Genomic DNA, 20,934 nt, shown 5'->3' with positions numbered 1-20,934 from the left:
TTGAGTTCATGTTAACGACCTAACTCAGATTTTTACTTATCACGACTGGAAACAACACAGTTCGAAAAATTCTTGTAATTTTACATCTTATCAGATGCACATAAATGGAGCGTCATATTTTACACAAATTTATATTCAAGACGATGAAAAATTGTGTTATTTGAAAATTACATGGCCTTAAAACGAATGGAATAAAAATCAAAAGATCGACAGCAACAACGCGACCTGATCCAACAACGCGACCTGAACATTAGATCACAAAGCACACCAGTTAGTCGACTGAGCCACAGAAGCACATATTTGCTTGGCTGGTGAATCGTGCATATAAATTCATACAGTCTCACTTGGTAGCCGAGTGCAAACTACACTCGGAACCAGTAAATTTTTAAACGAATGAAATATTGCGTCATTTGAGAAGTTAAGTAGTTATGAATTGTATCGTTTGTAGAATTATGTCACCTGTAAAATTCATAATTTCTTTCTGTGTATTCTATAGGATTGGAGCCACACTCGAACGTTTGGAAACACCAGTTCGTACAGTTAGCGATTCTAATAGACATTTCAAAGAATGCAACAGGTAAATAAATTTGAGTACTATTAACCCTTTGTGCCAAACACTGTCGAACACTGTTTGTTTGGGCATACATTAGCATAACCTTTTCAATTTTAAACAGTTTTATCCCAAGTTGATAATAATTCTTCGGTTTTAGTATTTTCGCTCTAAATGACGGATTAAAATTTTAAACACATCTCAACCTGTTGTTCCAAAACCTTTACTGAGATCCGAACAAAAGTAAAAAGCAGTCTATTTTTATAGACCCTATTATTTGACTCTAAATTTGCGAAAATTGACTCAGTTGAGAACATGAAACATGAAGAGCATTCCGGTTTTGAGTTTTTGACTACTATTTTAGTACTTCTGGAACCGGGAGCTGGGAACCAGTGTAATTGAACACAATTCACTAGACCAGAAACTAACATAACCTATTAATTGAAACAGTTTTGAACCAAATTTAGAAGGATTTTTATGCTTTTTTGGGCTCTGTATGACAGATTGAAGTTTCATACACACTGCCCTGTATTTCCGGAACCAGAAGCCGGAACTGGGTACAATTCTAACATAATACTTTTCATTTTAATCCGAGTTTTAAAAGAATGGTTTAGCCGTTTCTGATTAATTGGAGTGATTTCCGTTTCGAAGCACATGAGCACTTTTCCGGTACTTACGGAACCAGGAACGATGATTCGGTGTACTTAAAGTCAACGTATTTGGTCATAAACTACCCATACCTGACGAATTGAAAAATGTTACGTCTATTAGAATGTATTTGGCTTGATTTTCCCGTCTTATTTATGAAAACACGCTCCTGAATATGGAACTTTTATACTTATCAACCTGTAATTCTGGAACCGGAAGTCGTATCCGAATGAATCTTGGTAGTGTTATATGGGGTTTGTAAGACCTTTCATTTGAATTCAAGCTTGTAAAAATTGGACGAGCGGTCTCTGAGAAAGTCGAGTGCACTTCGAATCCGGATGAAATTTAATAGCACGCTATTGGACTACAAGGCCTTTAACCGGAAGTTCTATTCGGGTAAAATTCAATAGCAACCTATGGGACCAAAAAACCTTTCATTTGAATCTATGTAAGAGAGAATCGGTCCAGCCATCTTCGAGAAAATCGAGTGCACATTTTTGTTACATACACACATAAGTTAAAAATCGGTTTTCACAGTGATTGCATAACCTTTCTATATGAGAATCGTGAATCCATCATGAATAGTTTCCGTTTCGATTCCCAAGCTTGTGATAACTATTGTTATTCAAAGAAGACAAAATTCATTCAATTCGCTTTCACATTTCATTCTAGATAAAACAAATCCGCTCATGTTAGGAACGGCAAAAAAACAAAGTACCACGGAGAAAATAAAGTTGTTTGCTGCAGACCTTTGATAAGTGAACTTGGGAGCTAAATTAAGGAGCGATTGCATCTAAAATAAAACAACTGAGTTTGCTTCAATTGGTTCCGCCAAAATGTTTTGTAAGGAGTTGGAAGAAATTCAGTTCGCTAAGGACAACCACAACGTGCATTATGTGGATCATAAAAGCTTCAAGTACAACATACCAATTCATATGGAAGATAATGCTATAGACCTACGAGTGACCTTTCCTCAGCCGCTACACAGAAAGAAATTATGTACTTTACACTGACATAATTCTACAAACGATACAATTTATAACTACCGACCTTATCCAATGACGCAATATAAAATTCGTACAGAATTCTTTAAGCACCGAGTGTAATGTGCATTCGGCTACCAAGTGCGGATGTATGGATTCATATGTATCAATTATTTACTAAGCTTATATGAGCATCATGTCTATTCTATGTTAAATTAACCATGCCGGTTTTTGCCTTTCTCCTATAAAAAGGTTATGCAATCACTTGAAAAACCGACTAGTGAAAATTGGCCCGGAGGACCAAGTGTCGTATACAATTCGACTCAGTTCATCGAGCTGAGCAATGTCTCTCTCTCTCTCTCTCTCCGACGAAATTGTTGCAAATCATTGCAATCATTCTATCAAGACTAGCATTTTTAATTCATAGTGAGTTAGTTTGAAAGTTACCCCCTTTCCAAGCATATGGCAAGTTAATTTACATTTTTGCGTACAACAAAAATATCAGAATGGCAGAAAGCAAATGATGCCATAATAGTAATAAGCAAACTATGTAAATAATGGAAAATTAAATCATAATCCAATATATAACGCATTAAAATATAAATAACACAGCAATATTTATCATTTTCAGTACAAAATCGATCGAATGGATTAGACAAACAATTTTCAATGCTTTACAAATGATAAGTATTCATTGATCCAACAAAATAGCAATGGCAAATTTATAATTCTCATTTATCGGGTGGTTGTACTGAGCCAATTTCTGTTAATTATGGGATTTGCAGTTTTTGATAGTATATTTTAATAAAACGAACCAATAAGCACACAGTTCGAAAAAATCTTGTGATTTTACATTTTATAAGATGCACAATTTATATTCAAGAATATGTAAAATAGTGTGGTTTGAAAATAACATGGCTTCAATTCGAATGAAATAAAAAACAAAAGATCGATAATAAAAGGTGATTTTTTAAGAGCTTGAGAACTTTTTTAAACAATAAAACGCATAAAATTTGCAAAATCTCATCGGTTCTTTATTTTAAACGTTAGATTGGTACATGACATTTACTTTTTGAAGATAATTTCATTTAAATGTTGACCGCGGCTGCGTCTTAGGTGGTCCATTCGGAAAATCCGCTTTTTTATCGACAAATTTTGTTCAGCGATGAGGCTCATTTCTGGTTGAATGGCTACGTAAATAAGCAAAATTGCCGCATTTGGAGTGAAGAGCAACCAGAAGCCGTTCAAGAACTGCCCATGCATCCCGAAAAATGCACTGTTTGGTGTGGTTTGTACGCTGGTGGAATCATTGGACCGTATTTTTTCAAAGATGCTGTTGGACGCAACGTTACAGTGAATGGCGATCGCTATCGTTCGATGCTAACAAACTTTTTGTTGCCAAAAATGGAAGAACTGAACTTGGTTGACATGTGGTTTCAACAAGATGGCGCTACATGCCACACAGCTCGCGATTCTATGGCCATTTTGAGGGAAAACTTCGGAGAACAATTCATCTCAAGAAATGGACCGGTAAGTTGGCCACCAAGATCATGCGATTTGACGCCTTTAGACTATTTTTTGTGGGGCTACGTCAAGTCTAAAGTCTACAGAAATAAGCCAGTAACTATTCCAGCTTTGGAAGACAACATTTCCGAAGAAATTCGGGCTATTCCGGCCGAAATGCTCGAAAAAGTTGCCCAAAATTGGACTTTCCGAATGGACCACCTAAGACGCAGCCGCGGTCAACATTTAAATGAAATTATCTTCAAAAAGTAAATGTCATGTACCAATCTAACGTTTAAAATAAAGAACCGATGAGATTTTGCAAATTTTATGCGTTTTATTGTTTAAAAAAGTTCTCAAGCTCTTAAAAAATCACCCTTTAGCAGCGCGACTTAAACAGAGAAACATTAGATCATAAGCTCACCGGTTACTCGACTGTACCACAGAAGCACTTATCTGTTTGTTGAATAATTGATACATATAAATCTATACAGCGGCCCTTGATACAGGATTGCAAATTACACTCGTAGCATGTAAAATTCTATGCGAGTGGAATATTGCGTCATTAGAAAAATTCAGTAGTTAAGAATTGTACCTTTTGTATCGATATGTACCGTTATTTCCAATCTTAGGGTCAAATGAAAGGTCTTATGGTCCTACCAAAAATTACTGCATATTTTCGGATACAACAAAAAATTAAATCGTCATTTAGAGTGCGATGGCAAAACTGTACAAAATCTTCAAAATCAGAATGAAAACTACACAGATAAAAATATTTTGTGATTTTACATTTATTTACATGCACATATTTGGAGCAGGCAATCGAATGGAAATTTACATTACAAAACGAAGCGGTTTGTAAATATACAGTCTTGTTCAATGAAAAACTAAATGAATTTTAATATAATTTTACATCAATCATGGTTTTAAATCAGGTTTTCGTTTCAACTGATGTCTATTTCATAGTACTATCGGTTTAAATGTCGTGTAAGTTTCATCTTTTCTTTCTGTGTAGTAGAGTTTGTACGTTATGTTAGTTGGGGGCCGTGCGAACCGTCTTCGATTATATCGGTTCTCGGGTTCCAGCGCCGGAAGTGCATATAACAGTGAACCCACTTCGTTTTCTTAAGGATGACCTACGCGAGGAAAGCACTATTTCATTCTGTATGTTATATCAGTTAATGCACAAACAATCCCTTAGTTTCTTTCAAAAATCGAAGAGAAAATTTTGGATAGAATACCACAATATTATACATGGGAAAGGCATCATTACACCACTAGGTGGATTAAAACAGGTTTTTTAAGAGCTTATTATTTTTTTAAACAAAACTGAATTCGTTCCGTCTCTAGGTGTTGATCACTCCCTGCATCTGTATTGTATTATATGTATATACCTATGCATTATTCTCACCTGAATCTCAATCTCACCACAACTAGAATATGTAAATTTACCTGTAGATTGATACGTGTAGAATAGCTCCCTCTGTTAACGTCATAATGACAGGTAGAATTAGAATACCATCTCCTTTTTTGTAAAACTTGTGACATGGTAATGACTACCTAATGACAGACTATGGAATATTCGGGTATATTAGCTAGTGCTATTGAATTTTGTGATGCAGTACTTTAAAAGTGATTAAACAGAGCGGAAGAAGTAAAGTAGAATTTTGCAACGTTAGAGTAACTTAGAAGTGTTTGGGATAAGCAAGAATGTCAACCAAAGAATTCGAAAAATTTTTGAATGGTCCTCTTATTTCATGGGTGAGTTGTTTATAACAGTTGTCGTACTCATAAGTCATTGTACATAATATATTCAAAACATTATATAATATGTTCTCGATGTATTCATTATATTTGATTCTGAACAGATTGGATCATGCCTTCCTCGACACGAGAAAATTTCTGAATACGAATTCCTTTTAGATGGATCAATTTTGCACACTGTGTACCTTCAAATAGATCCCGAGCCACAGTATCACCCAATTAAGTCGAAGAATGAAGATGACAGTGTATGGGCTACAAGCAGCCTACAAAATTTGGATATTGTGGTGCGAAATCTACAGTGCCTCTACGATGAAGAGTTCAATCAAATAATATTAGTTTTACCGGATAGTGAAATTCTTTGTCAGTCACCAGAATCGCTAGCAGGCTTGGAACATATGAAACTGTTGATAACCCTCTTGTTAGGGGCAGCTGTTCAATGTCCAAATAAAGAAATATTTATAGCTCGAATCAAAGAACTGGATTTGAATACACAACTTGAAATAGTAGATATCATTAAACAAGTCACAGACAGTGAAGCTTTGGTACTTACACGTGAAGCGCTAGAACAACTTTCTCCGGAAATCATGTGTCAGCATATAGCTCGGTTAGTAAAAGAGCGTGACCAATATCATAACAAATGGATCTCGACAGTTGAATCTGCTTTAGATTTAACGGACAGTTGTAGCTCAAAAATTCTAAAACAACATTCTAGTACAATGGTGGATCTAAGCGATTACAAGTTCAGACTGAGAAAGTTACGGCAGGAACTTGAAGAAAAATCGGAAGTAATCATGGAAATCAAGGAAGAGCTTGATGACAAAAGTAATCAGTTTGAAAAACTTCGAATAGAGAGTGAAGTTTGGCAAACCGAAGCAAAACGAGCAGCGGTTTATCGAGACGAGATAGATATTTTGCGCGAACGAGGAGAGCGAGCGGATCGTCTTGAAGTAGAAGTGTTAAAACTGAGAGAAAAACTACGCAACGCTGAATATTATCGTACCAGAGTAGATGAGCTAAGGGAGGATAACCGCATCTTGTCTGAAACAAAGTGAGTAGTTTCTAGATAATAAAGATTTAAATTTACTCATTAATCTACTATTACAGGGAAATGATAGAGGAACAACTGCTCCATTCTCGGAAACGCAGTGATCAGGTTCTAATTCTTGAGATAGAGAATATCAAACTCAAACAAATGCTGGATGATTTCTCACAGGAACGTGACAAGTACAAAAGTAGATTGCAAGATCTTTTAGAAGAAAAGGACAAACTGCAATTGGCGATAAATAACTTATTGTCTGGGTCTGACACAGTTTTTCAATCAAATATAGAAGAATGCATATCGTACAATGACAAGAGCTTATCTGTGCAGTTAAGCACCGACGCGCAGGTAAAATCTTTAATAAATATGTTCTTGAATGCAGAATGTTAACATTAGTTTTTCAAACAAATTTTATTTTTAGTCCCGTGCCATCAAAATGGAGTTGGAAAACATGCGTCTACTAGCAGCTTTAAACAATCATCAAGAATCATCCCTCCACGATTCACATCGACTGAAGAAGGAGAAAACCAAACTTACTCTTCGAGTTGAGCAGGCGCAAGAAAACAATAATCGATATGGATCAGAAAATGTAGATTTAGAAAATGTCTTGCAAAATGCATTGAACGGGAATAAAAATCTACAAAATGCTTTGGAAGGCATACAGCAAATTCAGAACAAACAAAATGAAGATTTTGAACAGCTTTGTCAAGCAGATTTTGACAGGCAGATAGAAAGCCTTACTAGGGACAATGAACGATTCCAGAGTCAATATGAGAGTGTCCTGCGAAAAACAATTGATTTGGAGCGATCGTTGGATTGCAAAATGGAAGAAATTCAGTTTCTAAATGAAAAATGTGAGGAGTATAAGAATCAACGAAATGAACATCTAGATCTGCACATGAAAGTAGCAACATTAGAAAAGTTGATCGGTATTCAGGCAGAGGATTTAAAAAAGTACAAAGAAAAGTTGGAACAAAAGGAAAATGAATTGAACGAAACTGTCATAAATCTCAATGAAAATAAGAAAGACATTGATAAATTACTGGTTCAGTTGAACAAGATGCAACTTCAAGAGACCGATCTTATACAGAATACAACACATTGTAACATCTGTCGAGAACAAAAACAACAAATCTCAGCAATGACGAATAAAAATGAAAATTCAAGTTCACAAGTAGAGGCTGAAAAAATCCTACTCTTGCAACAGATCGAAGACAGAAAGCAAGCCTATGCTACTCTTCTACAAGACAAATTTACGTTAGAATGTCTTCATGAGCAACTGACCAATGAATATGAGTCACTCAAGAGCAATAGAGAGATTGTAAAGAATAATATTCGGGAATACAAAGTGGAAAATAATGATTTGAAGGAACGATGCCTGGTACTTGAGAAACAGCTGGAAGACTACAAACTTCAGTGCGCATCTATGAAGGATGATGTTACCAATCTAAGAAATTTGAAATCAGAAAACTCAGAATTGAAGGACGACTTTCGATGTTTGTTTACAAATAGTGAACGGCTTCAAACAGAATTGAAGAATGTTGAGGTCGAGTACAGATTTTGCAGATCGGAGAACAATCGACTAAAACTCCAGAACACGGAGCTATATGGAGACTTGAGTAACAAAATAGAGCAGCTCATGAATCTGGAAATCGAGTACACAAAATTACACCAACGATTTGAGGTTTGTATTCTTTGGCTAGAGTCGAGCTATGTCCTGTTTTAATAATCTTTTATTTTTTAGATTATTGTCCAAATGAATTCTAATCTTGATACAGACAGGCGTACTCTCATGGAGCACGTATCACAAGTGTTGGCTCAGTACAACGAGCTTTTGCTTCATTCTCTAGAGGATAAACAGCACTATCATGATGAAGAGAAGAACTTCACAGATTACGTAAATAATTTACTGCGTCAAAAGGAAAAGTTAGAAGAGAAAATCATGGATCACTATCGGAAGCTAGACAATTGTACACCGAAAAAGTAATACATTACTGTTTTTTATTAATATCAAGGTAGCCATTTAACAATGTATTTCATATTCCACAGGAAAACATTCGGTCTAAATTTCGTCAAAAAAGTCCGCAAAGCAGGCACAGAATTAATTAATCGAGTTCCTAATCGGGTAAGAACATTGAACTAGTGTACAAGTTTTCCTGTTTATATTTATATTCCAATTTGACAGAATCGTCGTTCCTGTATTGATGAACCTAGAATGACGCTCGTCCAATTCGTAGTTGGATCGGAAACTGACGGAAACGTGTCGGATAACAGCACAGAGGAATCCATTCCGATAGCAACAGATGCTAATCTGTCACAGTAAAATTGGGTGCTGTTGCAACTGCATCGAGCGTCTTGATAGAAAAAATCATCTAGTCATGTTGAAAATGACCCTCTTCTAAAACGAAGTCATGTAATTCATTGAATTATTTAAATAAGACTTTCGTTAACTCAATTTATCTAATTTCATCCCATACGATAATCAGAGGATGAATAGACTAAGTTCTGTATGATTATAAGATAAAGTGTGAAATAGCAAGTACTATAATATTTTTGATTTAGGTGTGTATTTCATGAAATAAAATAATTATTCATTGCTGGTATATGATGCTTTTCTAAATATTTGGCTACGCTGTGAAGAACATTTTCAGTAAATTTATGATGTAGGTTTGATCAATTTAGTATCACACTAAGCTTTTACTGGTTGGTATCAAAAATATGCTGGAAACAAACCATAACGTCCGTTTCAGACGCATTTATTCTACACTTGTATGAGAATATACGTCAAACTAGGTATAAATAAGAAATGCTGATTGCATTGAAATGTTAGATTATTATAACTGTTTAGATTATATATCTTCGAAATTTCATAGCAATAATCATAGCAAATATTGAATAATTCACAGCATTATTTATTGCATATGGACCAGATGACAGATCACATGAATTACGACAGGACAGAGGATAAACAGCACTATCATGATGAGGAGAAGAATTCACAGATTATGTAAATAATTTATTGTGTCAAAAGCAAAAGTTAGAAGAGAAAATCATGGATCACTATCGGAAGCTGGACAATTATACACCGAAAAAGTAATACATTATTGTTTTTTTGCCTTTCTCATATAGAAAGGTTATGCAATCACTGCGAATACCGACTTTCGAACCGAGGCCCGGAGGGCCGAGTGTCATATACCATTCGACTCAGTTCGTCGAGTACGCAAAATGTCTGTGTGTGTAGGTGCGTATGTGTGTATGTAAGGTTTTTTTGCACTAACTTTTCTCGGAGAAGGCTGAACCGATTTTCACAAACTTAGATTCAAATGAAAGGTCTTGTGGTCCCATACAAAATTCCTGAATATTATTTGGATCCGACTTCCGGTTCCGGAATTATGGGGTAAAATGTGCAAAAAATTGTGAAAATAAGTGCACTAACTTTTCTCAGAGATGGCTGAACCGATTTTCACAAACTTAGGTTCAAATGAAAGGTCTTGTGGTCCTATACAAAATTCCTGAATATCATTTGGATCCGTCGTCCGATTCGGGATTTATGGGGTAAAATGTGCAAAAAAAAGAAAATATGTGTTCTTATTTTTCTCATAGATGGCGCGACCGATTTTCACAAACTTAGATTCAAATGAAAGGTCCTGTGGTCCCATGCGTAATTCCTGAATTTCATGTGAATCCGACTTCCGGATCCGGAATTATGGGGTAAAATGTGCAAAAAATTGTGAAAATAAGTGCATAATTTTTTTCTCAGAGATGGCTGAACCGATTTTCACAAACTTAGATTCAAATGAAAGGTCTTGAGGTCTCATAAAAAATTCCTGAATATTATTTGGATCCAACTTCCAGTTCGGGAGTTATGGGGTAAAATGTGCAAAAAAAAGAAAATATGTGTGCTAATTTTTCTCATAGATGGCGCGACCGATTTTCACAAACTTAGGTTCAAATGAAAGGTGCTGTAGTACCATGCGTAATTCTTGAATTTCATGCGGATTCGACTTCCGGATCCGGAAATATAGAGTAAAGTGGGTTAAAATTGTATACCATCTCTGAAAATGGGGAAAAATCTTAAACAATTTTCTAAATCGACCTCAAATCTTTTCCAATTGATAGTTTTTATCAGTAGACGGTCAAACAAACTGATTTCGGTTATTCTTTTAAGAATCGAAGAAAATTATTGTGAAGAATACTACAGTATTATATACGATAGTATGATTGATATGAGAAAGCCATCATTACACCACTAGGTGGATTAAAACAGGTTTTTTTATATCAAGATCGTCATTCAACAATGAATTTTAAATTCCACAGGAAAACATTAATTTTATAAATGCTCAAATACTGGGGAAAGTGAAGAATTCCAAGCCACACTTTGATTCTGGCTGATAACTAACTCGAAAATTTGAGAAATGGAGATTCAACTGAATGAAAATATTATGTTTTAGATGATAAATTACAAAAAATATATTCTGAATATATTCAGAAAACAAACAAAAATTGTATTTTGACGATAATTTAATGTTAATTCGCATGAAAAATCATTTAAGAATAAATTAAATACATTAGGGAGCATTAAACACAGTGCATTAGGGAGCATAACATACAGTACTGTAGATGTTTGCTTTGAATGTCGCGTGCTGGAAACTTTCATGTTGCCTACTATCCGGGCAGTCACACATGAATGTCGCGCAAACCATACAGATGAAAGTCGCATGTGACAGTCATGAGCGAGCGCTTCATGAATGTAGTGGCGACAGTCTTACTCGTATTAGGTTTTTTACCGTCACTGCTAACCTCAATCGGATGAACGCATTTTGACAGTTCAGCAGTACTGTTTGTAAACAGAAATTTCTTTTGTTTGTTTATTGACAAATTGGATCAGACCATTTACGGTCCGTATCGCCTAAATAAAGTTTTAAAACATTTGTTCACGATTGAATACGGTTCGTTTTTGATATTTATTAAATAAAAGTGACTAGTTGCAAAGTGTAAAGATGATTGTTTTAGATGTGCTCTTCAAATTTTTGTTTAATCTTTTTTGTAAACAGTACCGCTGAACTGTCAAGGATGAATACTTGTTCATTTGTGTCGTCACGATAAAAAACCTAATTTGGCGATGAATATAACGAAAGAATGATAGTCATCAATAGACCCGGCTGCATTTCTTTTCGGAGCGAATTTCATTTCTGGTAATTAACTTTCATGAAGAAATTCAAAACGGAGTCATTAGTGGCTGTTTTCATCTCGATGCTGTTACATGAAATGGTCAAATTTCATACTATTATTGCGAAAGGAAATCGCATGATTTGAATGGAAAAGGAAGTGAATATTGATCGAAAATCACAACATTTTAACATTTAGGGTTGCCAAACAGCGCATATTTTCAATTTTTGAAAAAAAATGTAAAACAGTAATTGATTGTAAAAGCAAGATCTCAGATTTTTAATACAATTTTTTTATCGTATGTGCATTGTTCGATATATAATATAATATAATATTTTTGGAAAGATACTGGTTTCAATATCCAAGATGGCGACTTCCGGTTCATCGATATTCGTTACAAACCATCACAATTGGGGTATTTTTCGAACGCTTTCGATGAGTAGACGTCAGAAAACGATGTTTGAAGTCGTTCAATTTCCAAGTTGGCGACTTCCGTTTTATCGATATTCGTTACAAACCATCAAAATTTGGGTATTTTTTAAACGGGTTTGATGAGTAGAAATCGAAAATCGATGTTTGAAGTCCCTTCAATATCTAAGACTTCCGGCATACCATTATTCGTTACAAATCATACAATATCAATCATTTTACTCATGAAATTTCATGAGAAGCCATGGTTCATGATTTCATCATTAAAAAATCGTGGTACCGGCAATAGATTTTTACCCGTGTAAGTATCGTTTTCAACTTCTACTCATAAAATCCGTTCATAAAGTGCACATATTGGAATGATTTGTAACGAATATCTATATGCCGAAAGTTGCAATTCTGGATTTTGAAACGGCTACCAATATCGTTTTTTGACATTCACTTATCAAATCTGTTCGAAAAGAACTAATATTGTGATAGTTTGTAACGAATATCGATATGCAGGAAGTCTCCATCTTGGATTTTGAAACGGCTCCCAACATCGTTTACTGACATCTACCTATCAAATCCGTTCAAAAAACACCCATATTTTATGGTTTGTAACGAATATCGATACGCCGGAAAGCGCCATATTGGATTTTGAAACGGCTTCCAACATCGTTTTTGGCATCTACTTATCAAATCTGTTCGAAACATATTCATATTGTGATGGTTTGTAACGAATATCGATATGCCGAATGTCGCCATATTGGATTTTGAAACGACTTCCAACATCGTTTTCTGGCATCTATGTTACTTATATGTTCGAAAAATACCCATATTGTGATGGTTTGTACCGATTATCAATGAACCGGAAGTCGCAATCTTGGATTTTGAAACGGTTTCGTTTTCTAACATCTACTAATCAAATCCGTTCGAAAAATACTCATATTGTGATGGTTTGTTGCAGATTGATGCGGCTTACATCGATCTTATGGCGGCATTCGACCGGGTAGATCACGGGATCCTTCTAAAGAAATTGGAGTTACTTGGCGTTTCTACTCGTGCAGTTTGTTGGTTCAGATCCTATTTATCGCAACGCTGTGTGCGAATTTTAATTGGCTCGGTTATGTCGGATGAGTTTCGAACCTTTCCGGAGTTCCACAAGGTAGCATGCTTGATTCTTGATCTACATAAACGATGTGTCTCTGCTTTTGCCACTGCATTGTCGATTATTTCACGCAGACGACAAAAATTTTTAAAATCATCAAGTGCCTTTCGGACTGCATCGAATTACAAAAAATGCTGAATGCATTCCAAAATTGGTGCTCTGGACTTTAACGCAGAAAAATGCAGGATTATTTCGTTCCACCGTAAAAAGGCTCCAGTTGCTTTCGATTACAAAATCTTAGGACGCTTCCTCGCCCGAACAGAGCACATTAAAGATCTTGGCGTGATTCTGGATCGTGAAATTACTTTCAAGTTACACTGTGACAATATCATTCGTTAAGGAAACCGACAACTGGGCTTCATCTTTAAGATTTCGTCCGAGTTCCGTGATCCTTTATGTTTGAGATCCCTATATTGCTCGCTGGTTCGGTCATTGCTCGGTTTTTACCTTCGTCTGATCCAACGCAGCTACCGTCATACGAGGACCGTTGCCGTTTACTACATCTTGAACCTTTGGAATTGAGAAGAACATATGCTCAAGCATCATTTGCTGCGAAACTGCTTCTGGGTAGTGTGGACTACCCTGCTTTACTCGAGCGACTAAATTTGTATACTCCTGAGAGGCTTCTTCGACAAAGACGTTTTCTGCTATTGGATACTCGTAACACACAATATGGTCAAAATGAGCCATTCAGATCCATTTGCAACGATTCAATGAATATGCCGAAATTTCAACGTGTCGTCTAATGTTCTTTATCTTAGATTACTTAATCGTTTTCGTTTTGTCTATCATAATAATGTACTTTAAGTTTTACTTTTAACATTATTTTTTTTATTCATTAAGACATACATTGTCAGATGAAATAGTAAAAAAACAACAATAAACAATAGCTCCGGAACCGGAAGTCGGATCCGGATGAAAATCAGGAATTCCGTATGGGACCGTGAGACATTTCATTTGAATCTAAGTTTGTGGAAATCAGTCAAACCATCGCTAAGCAAAGTGAGTGAGATCCATTTTGGTATATGACCACAATTTACCGGGAACCAGGATAGCCGGAATCAGTTTGTTTGGTTGCCTTCTGATAATGACTGTCGATTTGGGTACCTTTGAGACTAGTTTAGAAATTTTTTTACGTGCTTTGTTTCGCCGGTTTAAGTGACGGTGTACAATATTGAACACACTTTACCTTATAACTCCGGAACCGGAAGTTGATTCCGGATGAAATTCAGGAATTCCGTATGGGACCATGAGGCCTTTCATTTAAATCTAAGTTTGTCAAAATCGGTTCAGCCATCTCCGAGAAAACCTAGTGAGATTATTTGACACACATGCACACACGCCACACACACACACACACACACACACACACACACACACACACATATATATATATATATATATATATATATATATATATATATATATATATATATATATATATATATATATATATATATATATATATATATATATATATATATATATATATATATATATATATATATATATATATATATATATATACACGTCTCCGTTTTGTCCGGAGTGTGAGTATATTGAAGAAACACCTGAACATGTGATTTTCGATTGTCCCCGGTTTGCGGAAGTACGTAGGGAAATGCTTGCCTTAAGGGTGGATAATATATCTGTGGAAATGTGCGTGAAGAGGGCATGTGGAATGCAGTAAACAGAGTGGTAACACAGATACTCGCGGAGTTGCAGCAAAAAAGGAGAAGGGATCAGTGAGTAAGCGTCGGCTTCGTCGGGGAACTCTCTGTCGCGGTAGGCTAGATCCTTCGGCGGGGACTAGTCGAGTAGCCACCACAACACCGACTTGTGTCGTTGGGGCGCCAGCGATCCAGAAGCTATGCTCCAACTGGAATCGCCGGACCGACCTCGGCACTCTCTCGTGTGTCCCGTGTGGTGTAACAGGGGACTCGGTGTCGGGAGAGCCTCTTTCGCCGGGGAACTCTCCATCGGTGTAGTCTAGATCTTTCATCGGGGATTAGACGAGTAGATCGTGGCGTAGCACCGTTAAGATAGTCGGGGCACCAGTGAACCGGAAGCCATCCTCCAACCGGCATTTACTAGTCGGTTTTAACCTTTCTATATGAGAAATATACAATGGTTTTAAAAATATTTACCAGGCATAAATTACGCAAAAATGTTGGAAAACCTTGTAGAGGATGAGCGATTATGCAGAAACAGTAATCTGTATATAAGTTAAGCTGAGAATATTGCAAATAATAAAGATTTGTGGATTTTGACCTTGTTATTCTTTTCCGTGTACTTTGCATAGCTGAGCAACCCTGCTTTGTGTTCATACATGTGCACGAGATGTAGAAAGAGCTAAGCATAACAAAATGCGAGACAAGTAGATCCATACTTGATGTCCTTGTCACTCGTTCAATGAGATAGCATGGATTTGTGCTTCAGTTTTTAGACGAATATAGATGAGAACGGACGCGTATTTGTCTGGATCCTGTCGAGTCACGACAAACCTATGTAGTTTTCAAAACACAAAAACACTGTTGGAATTGCCATCTTACGATGTAAACAACAAAATCACTTGATACGGGAACCTAAGGCTCCGATGTCTCGCTATCGACAAGAGATGCGAGGTAAAAATTCAAATATCTACAGTCAGCAAGTATGTCTGGCAGCAATTTCTCTATAAAGTATGATACGCTAAACTGACTTGGCGAGCAAAAAAATTAATTTTAACGAAAGTCTGCGAAAAACTCGATTTTCAAAAGTCTGCGAAAGTCTGCACAACAAAAAATGTCTGCAACACTATATACGAAATCTGCAGATTTACAGACAAATCTGCAGATCTAGCATCTCTGCTATCGACTGACGCATCACTTCCAGATTTATTGACAGCTAATAATGTGAGGGGAAAGATGCTGGCATTATCAAGTCATAACAGTTCGGCGGAAAAGTTCGTATTGTTTAATAGAAACACACATTTTTTGCCAAAATTCGTTTTTATTATTCAACATAATTGCCATCAGAGGCGATACAGCGATTATAGCGATCTTAAAACTTTTCGATACCATTTTTGTAGTACGATTTGTCCTTTGCCTCAAAATAGGTCTCAGTTTCAGCGATTACCTCTTCATTGCTTCTAAAGCTTTTACCAGCGAGCATTCTCTTGAGGTCTGAGAACAGGAAAAAGTCACTGGGGGCCAAATCTGGAGAATACGGTGGATGAGGGAGCAATTCGAAGCCCAAATCGTTCAATTTCAGCATGGTTTTCATCGACTTGTGACACGGTGCATTGTCTTGATGAAACAAAACTTTTCTCTTCTTCAAATGAGGCCGTTTTTTCAAATTTCGACCTTCAAACGCTCTAATAACGCTATATAATAGTCACTGTTGATGGTTTTTCCCTTTTCAAGGTAGTCGATGAAAATAATAATAATAACCTTACCGGCCGATTGTTGAGTCTTTCCACGCTTTGGGTTCGGTTCATCGCGTGCAGTCCACTCAGCTGACTGTCTATTGGACTCCGGAGTGAAGTGATGGAGCCATGTTTCGTCCATTTTTATATATCGACGAAAAAAATCGGTTTTATTTCGATATAACAGCTCCAAACACTGCTCAGAATCATCAATTCGTTGTTGTTTTTGATCGATTGTGAGCTCACGCGGCACCCATTTTGCACAAAGCTTTCTCATATCCAAATATTCGTGAATAATATGTCCAACACGTTCCTTTGATATCTTTAGGGTGTCAGCTATCTCGATCAACTTCACTTTACGGTCATTGAAAATCATTTTGTGGATTTTTTTCACGTTTTCATCGGTAACAGCCTCTTTTGGACGTCCACTGCGTTCATCGTCTTCGGTGCTCATATGACCAGTACGAAATTTTGCAAACCACTTACGAATTGTTGCTTCGCCCGGTGCAGAGTCTGGATAACACTCATCAAGCCATTTTTTTGGTATCGGCGGCCCTTTTTTTCATCAAAAAGTAGTGTCTCATCAACACACGAAATTCCTTTTTTCCATTTTTTTCACAATAACAAAAGTAGCTTCACTCAAAATGCAATATCTCACAAACTGATAATCAGACAGCTCAGCAGTTCATTACAGTTTGAATGTAATCGTCACATTATCACAAAACCAATATTTCCTCTTCACAGATAGTCTGAGTGCAATTGAAGCCATTCGCTCAAACATGACTGGCAAGACTGAACCGTTTTTCCTGGGCAAAATAAAACAGTGCCTAAACGACATATTGAACAATAATTATCTAATCACTATAGTCTGGGTCCCGGCTCATTGCTCCATTCCTGGCAATGAAAGATATTTTAGCCAAACGTGGTGCTATTGAGGGTGAAATTTATGAGAGACCGATTGCTTTCAACGAATTCTATAGCGCGTCTCGCCAAAGAACACTTGCCAGCTGGCAAGCTTCTTGGGATAAAGATGATCTGGGTCGGTGGATGCACTCAATTATTCCGAAAATATCGACAAAGGCATGGTTCAGGGGACTGGATGTGAGTAGGGATTTCATTCGTGTGATGTCCAGACTCATGTCCAATCACTACACGTTACATGCACATCTCCTTCGAATTGGGCTCTCCGAGACTAATCATTGTGCTTGCGGAGAAGGTTATCGGGATATTGATCATGTCGTTTGGACATGCGTGGAGTATCGTGATGTCAGATCTCAACTAATAAATTCTTTGCGTATCCAAGGTAGACTATCCAATGCCCCAGTTTGAGACAGTCTTGCTTGTCGTGACGTTCCATACATGAAACTTATTTATCATTTCATAAAGAAAATTGGAGTTTCAATTTAATAAAGGCCCCTTTTAAAACTTAGTTCTGATTCCAGCTGCGTCCATGAGTTCAACCAATAGCTAAATTAGAATAAAAGTAATGTAATGATACAAATAAACTCGAAACAGTTTATGAATTTATCAACAAAATGTCTGAAAATAACAGCTTATTTTATAATTTATAGAAGTTTATCGTTTGGTTCAAATAATATTTCCGAGTAGATTTCATAATTAATTACGAGTTACCTAAGATGATATTTAAGTAATAAGAGGAATATGTTTTAATACATTCAAATCGTTGTGACTATGTTAGAATTAAATTAGGATAAAAATTTTATGTAAAAGTGATGCTACGGCGAAGAAAAACTTATGTAAATTGCCTTAAGAAATAAACGTATTTATGAAAATAAATAAAATAATCAGACAGCTGTCAAATTTATACACGTATCTTTTGAAGGTTGGTACTAACTGAAAATGGTATGGATTTAATTCTAGTGGCGCCCTCTCATAGAAACGATACGAACTTTTCAGCCGATCTGTTACATACACCCCACATTCTCTCTCGACTCAAAAAAAATTAACAAATCGATACGGAAAACCATCTACCATTGAAGAACATATTTGTCAAGATTGTTTTGATTCCATGCTTGTCGCTTCTCAAGTAACTCATTGGACGTTAGGTAACAAGCTCACAAAGAGTTAGTACCTGACTATCGTACGATAATTGTTGTATCGATACAGTTTTATAACATGTTTATTCAGTTCCACTGTCTGCGTCAATTGTAAACTAATTGCTAACTTTTCCTAGCTTATGCGAAGAAAATATTATATTTGTTCTAGAAAGTATTATATAAGATAAATGACATAAATGATGATGATCATTTTACCAATGAATCGAGTGTTCGATTTCAAATTTATAGCATTTCACATCTATTTAATGATCAATTTTGAATCAGCATAAACCATAAATGAAACATTAATTTAATTTCTATGATTGTCACTAATGAAATTATCTTGAACAGAGCAGTGAAAATTCCTCCAACTCAATTGAAACCGAATGTGAACGATCTCTTCACCCTCTAACACAAACAATCTTCGCTGACGTACCGAATGGGCAATTCAACCACCGTCAGTTGATCTCTTGAAATAACGAAATATCCCTTTCAATAGAATGAGGAAACGTCCTTCATATGAGGTTCTTCTAAACATTCAAATTGGTTCAAGATAATAGATGATAGCTAAAATATCAATAACAGAATAAACAAAAATTAGTTGTTTTTTTTATTAAAATGATATTTTTATTCAGGCCTATTTGCGTACAAGCTTTACATAGCCGATTGTGCAAATTTTTTCAATGAATAATTTTTTGTATTGGATCTCGTTGTCACCCTTTTTCTAGGGGGAGAGGAGCTTTCATTTCCCTCCTGCGTGGATGGAATTACCTTACGTAGTTGCATACGTACAACTCGCACGGATACCGGGGAACAAATTACGCCATACTTCCCTTTCGATGGGAAGAACTACACCGTACTGCGACGTTTTCCCGAACGTACTGATCGCTGGTCTGCGGGGGAAGATCATGCACGCATACTTCTATTGCATTGTCCACCATGTACACAGGGATTTTATATTTAACATTGTTATGATCAATACTGTGCACCTTGTTGTTAACCGAAGCGAATGCAGTAGCATCTCTTTCACGTTTGAACATAATGTACACACAGTTAGACGCCTTGTTGAATTGACTGTCACCTACATTCTTAGTGCTAGATGCATTCGTTTTTTAAGTAAGATTTCAATTTCATTTGCTGCTGGTCTAACTTTGCAGCGTTTGAAATCTATACAAATTGAATTTGGTCTTGTAGGCCAAGTTTCAGGTTTTGTTAAATCGTATTTGCCCATTTCGTACACTCTATTGTTCACTACACTGTATTGTCTGTGAGAAGCTATTTCGCTTGTGCAGTGCTTCCAGAGTTATTGACAGCTAATAATGCGAGGGGAAAGATGCTGACATTATCAAGTCATGCATACACCCCACAGGAATCTCATAAACCACTTGATTATTGCAGAGAGCACAAAACTCGCAGTTGGTTTGTTCGACTGTTATTGAAAAAATCAGATGAATTTGGACATCATACGAATTGAGGAATGGACGAGGGAACGTGGAAAGCCAGCCCGAGTCACTTGAAAAAACTTTTTTCCTTCTGAAAGTCTGGTACGAGTTTGATGCGCTCTTCTCAAACAAACCTTCAGATGGGTTCAAACCCGTTTAGCAAGGTTTTTCATCATTTGGTTGGATATTATATTTGTTGTGTGGAGGGAGTCTTGCATTCCCGTGGTATACGCGTAAGCTCTTCGGCTTCCCTTCCTGATTGATGATTTCGGGGCCACGACAAGACTACCTGTATTTCTTGCTAAATACTCAAACTGATAGTGGCTACACATAAATACAAGTGATAGGTGGTTTTTATTTTATTTTATATCATCCGTAAATTCATTTTTTCTGCTGAGTGGATGACGAGTGGATGTACTATAATTTCTCCCATATCATCGTGCCAACGTCACTGAGTATGTTTGACACAGATTCAAGACATTCTTGAAACATATATTCAACTGGTGAATTACCTTTTTTATGAATTGAGTCATATGTGGATTTACTTAATTTTTAAACTTCATAATGATTTGCTATGTATGGGAGAGGTGACGATTAGTGCGCACCTAAACTTTTTGAAGTATTACAAATAAAATATTACTTTTATCAAGATCATAAACACGTCTACGAAAACATAAAACCTTGTTTTCAATATCCTCAAGTGAACGATTACAATTATTATGTTACTTACGAGTATAAAAGCCCCAAAATAGTCATGTTTTGTTCCTAATAGTGCGCAAATTAAGGTAATAGTG

The 20,934-nt window shown here is 36.3% G+C and overlaps 1 protein-coding gene across 1 annotated transcript; it reads left to right on the top strand.

Annotated features, from left to right (window-relative positions):
- Positions 1-5,394: 5,394 nt before the first annotated feature.
- On the top strand, positions 5,395-8,889 carry LOC131439264 (girdin-like). The gene is made up of 8 exons (XM_058610068.1): positions 5,395-5,445; positions 5,553-6,496; positions 6,553-6,835; positions 6,909-7,549; positions 7,655-8,171; positions 8,232-8,470; positions 8,537-8,612; positions 8,673-8,889. The coding sequence occupies exons 1-8, from the start codon at positions 5,395-5,397 to the stop codon at positions 8,808-8,810; spliced, it is 2,889 nt and encodes a 962-aa protein (XP_058466051.1). The 3' UTR covers positions 8,811-8,889.
- Positions 8,890-20,934: the final 12,045 nt, after the last annotated feature.

Source organism: Malaya genurostris, chromosome 3, assembly GCF_030247185.1.
Source record: "Malaya genurostris strain Urasoe2022 chromosome 3, Malgen_1.1, whole genome shotgun sequence".
Lineage (NCBI taxonomy): Eukaryota > Metazoa > Arthropoda > Insecta > Diptera > Culicidae > Malaya > Malaya genurostris.
The sequence above is the reverse complement of the archived record's forward strand: the minus strand, read 5'-3'. Positions and strand labels throughout refer to the sequence as shown.

Coding starts and splice junctions, on each gene's coding strand:
- LOC131439264 (XM_058610068.1), top strand. CDS start 5,395: ATGTCAACCAAAGAATTCGAAAAATTTTTGAATGGTCCTCTTATTTCA. Junction 6,497..6,552: donor CGCATCTTGTCTGAAACAAA/GTGAGTAGTTTC, acceptor CTACTATTACAG/GGAAATGATAGAGGAACAAC. Junction 8,613..8,672: donor TTAATCGAGTTCCTAATCGG/GTAAGAACATTG, acceptor CCAATTTGACAG/AATCGTCGTTCCTGTATTGA.